Raw genomic sequence first — 9721 nt, 5'->3', positions numbered from 1 at the left:
TCCGTCTATACAAGAACGGTTGTCTATTCGGGCAAGGACACGTGACTCTTATGCCCACGCCCAACTCCAAGATGATCTAATGGATCACATTTGGGCAAAATTTGGCGGAGGAGATTATTAAATGATGTATTTTTAATTTTTTAAGAAATTATTAAATTATATTTTTTTTACGAATTTTATGTTGTAAGTTTATTTTATTTAATGAAGTGTGTTTTTATTAATTTAATTTAGTTGGAAATAAAAATAAAAATGAAATTGAATGAATAGTAATTTAAGGGACGGATGGTTGTAGGTTCCGTCCCTTAATTAAGAGATGGAGTAAAAAGGTACAGTAGGACCCATAAATAATTATTTAAGGGACGGATAAGTGACAGCGTTGCGGATGACCTAAAAACTTTTCACTAAAAAGAATTAATACAACAAATAGTTGTATGAAAATATATGCACTTTTAATACGAGGCTTTTGCCCTGCCACTAATTACGAGACAAATGCAAATACTAATCACATCTTAATTCACTTTTGTAATGGGGAAGATGATTTTTTTCTTTTTTAATTCATAAAATCTTCAAAACATACGTCTGCACTACTAGTCAAAGTCGCATCATTAAAATTCTTAAGTACATATATGTGTAAACGTTTGAAAATTAATTCACGAAAATGCTATAAAATTTTGCCACGAGACAATTGCAACATCATTAAAAATTATCAAATTTCAATTATTATGAGATCAACCAAATATGAACACAATTTCATTATTTATATATTCATTATCCAAAAATTATCACATACCTTGATTTATCACGTATCTTGATTTCTCATATATTTTTTTATTGTTGTGTATAGACAACAATTATCTCATCTAAACTATTTTAAAAGATCAATTAGTCTATTCATTTGGGAATACCAAACAATGCCATCTTATCTTTCGCAATAAAGAGATCTAAACTCTATAGACACCCTTATTATCACATAATTTATTCCAAATTTCCACAATAACTCAATGTTTCCATCTAAAATTTATTATTACCATTTTCAAAAATAGGTACTCTACACAAGCAATCTACATATCAACACATGACCATCAAATTCCCTATTGGTGTGAAATATACAAATTCTCAAAATATAAATTCCGACCAAATCAAGCAAGAAAAAAGCTTAATTCAAAGACAAAAGATGAAAGAAATGTTTTTTTCTACATTAGTGGACAAACTGGTTTGCAGAAAAAACAATATGAAAATAGAAAAAGAAAATGTAATTGGAAACACACTCAACAGCAACGGCAGCAGATACACAATCCCACTACAAGAGCATCCACTATAGGGGCGGTGCATTGGCCGCCCCGGAACCGCCGCCGCCGTAGCTAACTATAGCGGGAGAAGCGTCCGCCCCGGTGCGGACGCTTTTTTTGGGGCGGAAGGGCGATCGGCGACTAGGGGCCGAGGACGCGCCGGTAGGGGGCGGACAATTTTTTTCATTTTTTTAAAAATTTATTTAATTTACCTATAAATACACCTCATTTCCCTCATTATTTGCACACCATTCCAACTCTTTATTCATACTTTCTCTCACTAAAATTTGTGGATTTCATTGGTATTAAAAATGGACAATTTGTGAAATGACGCGTGGAATTCTCTGATTCAAGAGGTGCAAATGGAAGCAGACGAGGAGGATGCGGCGCGGGCGGCGGAATTGGCGGAGGCCGCGCTCTCTCGTGCGATTACTCATCGTCGGACCATCCAACGAGACTATAGCGGAGCGCACTAGCACCATAGTGGAGGCCGCGCTCCTTCATTGAATTAAAATATAAAAACAAAAAATTAAAGTAAAAAGTGGTTTAAAAAAGTGTTCATTATTGCTGCAGATATTTTTTTTTATTGGTGCGGACAAATATGAAATTACTTTGGACAAAAAAAAACGGTGGAGCAATTGTAAGTGTCCACCCTTGGACCATCCACAACGGGTCTCGCCGGCGTCTCGCGTCTCGTCTCAGCGAGACGAGACCCCGGCGAGACGCGTTGCAGCCTCCATCTCGTCCCGTCTCGTCGCGCGTCTCGCCTCGGCGAGCCACGAGACGAGCTGTCTCGCCACGCGCCTAGGCGACGTGGCGCAGCCCGGCGTCGTGCGTGACGCCCACTCGCCGGCGCGCGAGTGGGCGTCGTCACGTGCTGACGCAATAAATATTTTTTTAAAAAAAAAATTCGAATTTTAATAAATTTTTTTTTTTATTTTGTGTGTTTTTTTTTGTTTTAATTTTAATAAAGTGTGTTTGTTTAAATTGAATTGGGTTTTAAAAAAAATTATAAATTAAATTGAATGAATAGTACTTATGAGACGGTACAGAGACGGTTAAGAGACGGAGCGTTGCAGGTTCCGTCTCTTAGTTAAGAGATGGAGGAAAAAAGGACAGTGGGGCCCTCAAATAGTGCTCAAATAGTAGTTAAGAGACGGTTTAAAAGACGGTATAGAGACAGCGTTGTGGATGGCCTTACCGTGCTCTAAATAAATAGGGAAACTTATTTTATCTGCATCATCTGTCTAAATCAATTCCCTCTGCCACCTTCTGGTCGGCAAACCAATGCTTATATCTACGACACTTCAATCCTCTCTTCACTCCACCTCTCTCTCTCTCTCTCTCTAGACTCAGTGTGTGTTGTGCGTTTTTGTCTCTTGTCTCTGTCCTTTCCCTCTCTTTTCATCAAACTTTTACCTTACCCTCTTCCAACACTCGGCATAAATTCCCCCTCTCCTCTCCCTCAACCAGTTCAACAGTTCTATGTTTTGCAGTAGCCCTACACAATTTCCCTCTTCTGTTTCTTGTCATTGCTTCATAAAGTTGTAATCTTTTCAAGATTTCCCAGCAAAAAAGGTGGAAGATATTTATTTTTTGCTGTTTTCTTGAATTAAAGATTCGATTTTTATACTGAAATCCGTTTGTCTGCAGAAAATTGTGAGGTGGGGTTGAGGAATTTGAAGAGATGATCAACGTGATGCATTCATTGAGCAACCCCATGAATCAGATGGAGAATTGCTTGGACCCACAGCTGTGGCATGCCTGTGCTGGTGGGATGGCTCAAATCCCACCCCCAAATTCCAAGGTCTATTATTTCCCTCAAGGTCATGCTGAACATGCTAATGAGAATGTTGATTTCATGAAATTTCCGAGAGTCTCACCTCTTGTGTTGTGTAGAGTAGCCTCTATTAAGTACTTGGCTGATTCTGAGAGTGATGAGGTTTTTGCTAAAATCAGGCTAGTGCCTTTGGTAGGGAGTGAGTCTGATGTGTGTGAGGATGAGAGAGGGTTTGAAAGGAGTGAGGAGACAGAGAGAGCCAATTCATTTGCAAAGACATTGACACAGTCTGATGCAAACAATGGGGGTGGTTTCTCTGTCCCTAGGTATTGTGCTGAGACCATTTTTCCTAGGTTGGATTACTCTGCTGAGCCCCCTGTTCAGACAATCTTGGCTAAGGATGTCCATGGGGTGGTTTGGAAGTTTAGGCACATCTATAGGGGGACTCCTCGCCGCCATCTCCTGACGACCGGATGGAGCAATTTCGTGAACCAGAAGAAGCTCGTGGCCGGGGATTCAATCGTGTTCTTGAGGGCGGAGAATGGGGATCTGTGTGTGGGGATACGGAGGGCCAAGAGGGGGATTGGTGGCGGTCCTGAGGTCTCGTGTGGATGGAACACGGGCATCCCGGCCTTACAAGGTGGCTTCTCGGGTTTTCTTGGTGAGAGTGTCGGCCTTGGTGGTAGGAGGGGGGGTGGGGGTGATTTGGGGTTGAAGGAGAGGGATGATGTGAAGGCTGAGGCTGTTGTTGAGGCAGCTAGCGTTGCTGCTAATGGCCAGCCTTTTGAGGTTGTTTACTATCCTCGTGCTGGCTCGCCCGAGTTTGTGGTTAGGGAGTCGGCCGTTAGGGCTGCCTTGAGGGTGCAGTGGTGCTCCGGGATGAGGTTTAAGATGGCGTTCGAGACAGAGGATTCGTCGAGGATCAGCTGGTTCATGGGAACCATTTCGTCGGTTCAAGTCGATGATGCAATCCATTGGCCTAATTCCCCTTGGAGACTTCTTCAGGTAACCTATGTTTGTTATCTTTTTTTTTTTTTTTTCTGAGAGAGGAAAGGATACCCCCTATGTTTGTTATCTTGATTTGTCTATTCTTGATCACATTTTTTGCTAAATGATGATGTTGTTATACATATGTTTGTAATCTTGATTTGCAAATCCATGTTCAATTCATGAGTTTTGAGGTGTTCTTGGATTAGATTCATAGCTTCTCTAACTGATTAGGTCAATGTTTTGCATTTTAGGTGGTTTGGGATGAGCCTGATTTACTACACAATGTGAAGAGAGTGAATCCTTGGTTGGTTGAATTAGTATCAACTATGGCAGCAGGTCACGGCCACGGCCTCTCCCCGTTCTCCCCACCAAGGAAGAAGCCGCGGCTGCCTCAGCCAACCGAGTTCCCCTACGGGCAATTCCCGATGGGGACACTCGTAACCAATCCCCTCAGTCCTAGCAGCCCCTTGTGTTGTCTACCCGACAACATCCCTGCAGGCGTACAGGGAGCCAGGCATGCTCGATTCGAACCACCCCCGTCGGATCTCCAGTACACGAAACTTCAGCCGTTCGATTTTAAGCTGCTCGACTACGCTGGTCAATTTCCTAGACTCCTCTCCAGCTACCCTGCCTCGTCTTCCTTGATGAAAACGGGGAGTCCTCTGCACGAGGTGAAGAAAATCAACGAGGCCAAGACACCGATGTTTCTTCTGTTCGGGCAGCCAATTCTCACTGCTGAGCAAATCTCTCAGAGCCACTCTGAAGGCAACAACAGCTCAGATGGGAATCAAGAAAACACAGCAAACGTGTCCAACGGCTCGGGGTCAGCTGTCATTCAGAATTTCCCACTGGAGGCCTCCTCTGATGGAGAATTTGGCATGGAGAGATCGGAGATGTCGAGCAGCGTACTCTACAACGATGCTCGTGGAAACGCGAAACACATCGGGGACGAGCCCTTCGGGTACTGTGATCATAGTCCATCTTTGCAAGATTGTTACATACCTTATTTTTTATTATAATTAGACATTTGGATTAATTATGATTGTGGTTTTATGATTTTGCAGTGAATTCATCAAGAATGCTAGAAGGCTAACGATTGTTATGGATTCGGGCAGTGTCAATCTTGGAAACTAGAGGCGAATTTGATCGATTATTATTATTATTTCAGTTTTCAATTGTACAGTTTGATCAAACTTATGTTGTAGGTTTATAACTTTTTAAGTAGTGGGAAAATCCCTTTCAATCAAACTTCATAGTATTTGTTTTTTTATGTAACTCACTTTTGTATTGCTCTACCTAATTCCTTACTAAAAATGATTTTCCATTGTGACTTCTAATTTTATTGTTTCAACATGTTTGGTGGAGACTAGACTCTAGTCTTAAAATTAATACCGCATCCGTTCAAAAAAATAGTTCGTTTAATGATTTAAAATAAAATTTGTAAAGCAAGAGAATGATAAAAGAAAAAAAAAATGTTTAAAATATTGTTAATGAAAAGTAAGACTCTTATATCACACCCTAGAGAGATAGGGGAGTGTTATATTGCTAATTTTTTAAGTTGTTAATTCTACTAACTCATCAATGCAATGTATTAAAAATGTAAACACGGTGATATTAAAATGTCAACACAATATATTGAAATGTCAACAAAATTATGTGTTGACATTTTAATATCATCATGTTAATATTTTTAATACACTGCATTAATGAGTTGACAATTTAAAAAGTTAGCAATTGATGACACCCTATAGGAAATAAGTATATAATCCTACATAAATATTAGAAAAAAAATATGCCTATTTCTTATAGCAGATGATTTACATTAAGAGCAAAAGTAAGATAAAAGTTCCACGTTATTTGGGTGTATTAATTAAAAAAGGTTAATAATGAACTAAGCAAAATATCAATGAAAAAAATCCTAGACTTATTTAAACAAATTCCATGTCGACGAGTGTATTCTACTTTACTAAGTCACTCAATCATACATCACTTTTGCAAATGGGACGTGTGACGAGAGGAACCGTAATTAATGAAATCACATAATTAAAGTTATTAAACAACAATCAACCCTTTCATACATGTGGTAATCAAACTTGAAATGTTGTAAAAGGTCTTCAAACATGTGTTTAGACAACTTCACATAAATTTTATGTCGGTGCCATGTGTCAAAAACATTTACAATCAAGATGGAGACATACATTGAGAAATTATCTGTGACTTAAGCTAAATGAATATTTTATGGTTTGGTCCAAATTTATGTTATAAAGTCCCCCCCTATCCCCATAGATTATATTTTCAATATTGTATTTCGATGGATTGAATAAAATATGATATCGACTGTCATTTATAAGATCCCAATTAAGTTGAACTTAAAATTAAAATCCCAAGAAGAGGCAAGAATTCAATTTCCAACAATGAAAACCAACTCTGAAGGCGCAAGACTAGGGCGAGATCGAATTGGGATTTGAGCCTCAAATTTGTTTAATTAGTAGGTAATTAATAATGTAATTAAGGAGTAAGCAGGGAAAATGGAAGGCTCTAATCCCAAGCGCTTGTTGGAGAGCTGTTAAGGTCAAACGTCTTCACTCTTCACACATTTTGTTAGATATAATTAATTTCAATGCGAATTCATTAGTTTTTAATTAGGATTATTTATCAGTAAATTGTTAATAAAAAAAATAGTTTGACCACAGGTGTACCGAACCTGCCTTTGGCAGAATTTGTTAATCCTACTCGACCGGGTTTGCGGATTAAGGCCGAAAATCTCCCAGCGGATATAGAAGCTTTAAAATCCGCTTATCATAAAATTATTGATTTGTCATAATTTTGCAATCAATCACAATTTCGGCACTAATATGGGTTAATGTCTTATTTTCATGGAACTAATGGACGTCAATAGAAACTGCGTCATGTTTAGGCAGCAAAACAAAAGCATATTTATACTAGATTAAACAATTTCAGTTGTTAAAGTATGATTATATATTAAGCCATATTAATCCAAGTCAAAATTTTGATTTGGTTGCAATTAGAAAAAAGAATATTTTGATCATTTATATGCGGATTTTAAAATTGGTGTACAAAGTCATAATTTGACAAAAGTTTTAAAAAAATTTAAAAAAAAAGACAAAAGTTTAAGGATTTACTCAACAAATATCCCTTTTAAATTTTAATGACACAAAGAAGAAATTGTTTAAGGAAGAAAACATAAGGAAATGGGGTCACGTGACATCCCTCGATAGTCAACCCTTCTAGGCCCAGAAACAACGCTTGCGCCGTGTTGACGCTCGTGCCCTCTCTCTACACACGCACTCACACTATAACAATTAAAATAATATAAGGTCAAACTCGATTTTCTCTATCTATTTTTTTCTATTTAAAATTGGAATATATAAAATATGTGTGTGTGTGGAGACAACAATCCTATGAATGAGCTGGATAAGATTGTTTTTTTGGAACCTTAAGATATGTAATTAGTGATCCAAATAATAATGTATGGGTTGATAAGATAGATATTTTGCCAATAAAATGAAAAATTAACAACCTAAATTTATTGAATTTATTAGTGATATTATGGCGAGATAAGTCTTTCAGATAATATTTATAAAAAATTTAATTGGGATCTTGAGTTTTAGGGTTCATAGAGAGCGTTGAATGAGAGACATTATTGTTGCAAAATTTCATGGCCGTATAAATTAATGTTGATATATGATTGTTTATGAGTAAAAAAGAAGTGATAAGTGCACTAATTACTAGTTAATAAAAATCTAAAAAATTATTTTGAGATAATTTGAAAAATACTACTACATCCTCAGTTTTCGTATTTATCCTATTTGGACAAAAAAATGTTAAAAATGTGTAGTTTCTTTTCCTTTATTATTCTATAGAAAAATAATGTCAAGATCAGCATTTTACTTTAATTTCAATGGTAATGCAAATTCTTTATAAGTAATTCATTTTAATAATTGCTATTAAAATGGTAAAGTTACTCACTTCTGAATATTTCGACAAAAGAAGATATTTCTTTCAGAATGATTTTCAAATTTTCACTCATTTTAAAGGGAAAATTATCAGAAATATCATGAATTTTGGTCGAATTATGGTATGTTCCACAACTTTAAAAATCAATTGAAAAAATTATAAATTATAAATTTTTTCTCAATTTTTCCGATGACGGAATATTCTAATTTCCTATTTCATAACTGAATTGTTTGCTAAGTGAGTTAAGAAAATTGATAAAATTCATGAACAGTTACGTCCTCGTAAATTTTTTCGAATATCACGTTAACTACAATTTCACCCAAATTTCTTTTCTCCAAAAATTGAAAAAAATGTGAAAATTAATAATGAGTGTGCATTATAATACTACCTTTTCTTAAATTGTTAACTTGCTAACCCATCAACGCAGTGTATAAAAAATGTCAACAAGATTATATTAAAATGTCAATATAAATTTGTGTTGACATTTTAAATATCAATGTCAACACAATGTATTAAAATGTCAACTAAATTAATGTTGACATTTCAGTGTCATTGTGTTGACATTTTTAATACACTGCATTGATGAATTAACAGAATTAGCAACTTAAGAAAGTTAGCAACGGATCACACCTTATTAATAGTGTTTACAACTAATTAATAATGTTTACAACTAATTTTTAAACTACCATAAGTTTCCCTAATATACTATAACTAATTTCATAATCTGATATATACTAGCATTTTTTAGTTTGAATATATATTATGGATATATATGTCGCTTGATCCGATTAATTTACACTCTCTAATTTAATTGTATTAATAGTCGTACTATAATTTATATCTACAACTGTCATGAGATTCTCTACGTTTGTTGAAAGTTTAAATCTAAATCAATCAAGACATGATATAACTTTTTAGTTATTGTACGTGTGGTTGGCAATGAGAAAAACAAGATCCAAGAAATCGAGCAATGTCCAACTCCATAGTCAACCCTAGATATTAGGTTTCCATTGTAGTACTACTAAATTTACAACTCTTTTTTATGTTTTTCAACAATTTTTTGCATGGGAACATAAACTCATGGTCGAATTAGTTGGTCATGGTACATAGTTTTAGGTCAACACACATTATACCAAACAACTTTGTGTTTTTCAACTTATATATGGTATCCAAAGTTTTACATTAGAATAATGTTTATTATAAGACCTGCGACAATACAGCTATATACATTGTAAGAAATGAAATCAACTTTGATCTCTAAAATCAGCTTTGATCTCTAATTAAATATAGAATTGAATGATGTGCTTGGAAATTGGGATAAAAATTAATTTTTGTAGTTTTATAAAAACTGTGTAAACACTTCAATTTAGATATGTACGTGTGGGTCTGCTTAGTCGGTCCGTTATTACCCACCAATCGTGGAACGGGATTTGGAACCATTTAAGGTTCCCTTCCTATACTAGTATAAGAATCGAATGACTAATGGGTTGATTGTGAAGAAAAAATTTAAAATGCATTGGATCAGTTTTCGGTCTTGTGAATCAAAAAAATTTGGTTCAATTATCAGATAACCGAGAACTCCGAATAACTTAATTATCAGCCCTATGTACATACGTTACGACTTTTGAATGTTTCTAGTACTTATTTTGATTGAATAGATGGTTAAGCTGGAATTTCACGCTGA

The 9721-nt window shown here is 35.9% G+C and overlaps 1 protein-coding gene across 1 annotated transcript; it reads left to right on the top strand.

The window, feature by feature from the left end:
* The first annotated feature begins 2564 nt into the window (after nt 1-2564).
* LOC121783028 (auxin response factor 18-like) lies at nt 2565-5396 on the top strand. The gene is made up of 4 exons (XM_042181063.1): nt 2565-2867; nt 2943-4074; nt 4311-5020; nt 5124-5396. Exons 2-4 carry the CDS (start codon nt 2977-2979, stop codon nt 5191-5193), a joined length of 1878 nt encoding a protein of 625 aa, XP_042036997.1. The 5' UTR covers nt 2565-2867; nt 2943-2976; the 3' UTR covers nt 5194-5396.
* Nucleotides 5397-9721: the final 4325 nt, after the last annotated feature.

This window comes from Salvia splendens, chromosome 20 (genome assembly GCF_004379255.2).
Source record: "Salvia splendens isolate huo1 chromosome 20, SspV2, whole genome shotgun sequence".
NCBI lineage: Eukaryota > Viridiplantae > Streptophyta > Magnoliopsida > Lamiales > Lamiaceae > Salvia > Salvia splendens.
Note: the sequence above shows the minus strand (reverse complement) of the source record. Positions and strands in the feature narration are given on the sequence as shown.

What these genes read in the sequence shown, in the direction of transcription:
- LOC121783028 (XM_042181063.1), top strand. Translation starts at nt 2,977, where the DNA reads ATGATCAACGTGATGCATTCATTGAGCAACCCCATGAATCAGATGGAG. An exon ending in CCCCTTGGAGACTTCTTCAG is followed by an intron (nt 4,075 to 4,310) that starts GTAACCTATGTT and finishes TTTGCATTTTAG; the next exon opens with GTGGTTTGGGATGAGCCTGA. An exon ending in ATCGGGGACGAGCCCTTCGG is followed by an intron (nt 5,021 to 5,123) that starts GTACTGTGATCA and finishes ATGATTTTGCAG; the next exon opens with TGAATTCATCAAGAATGCTA.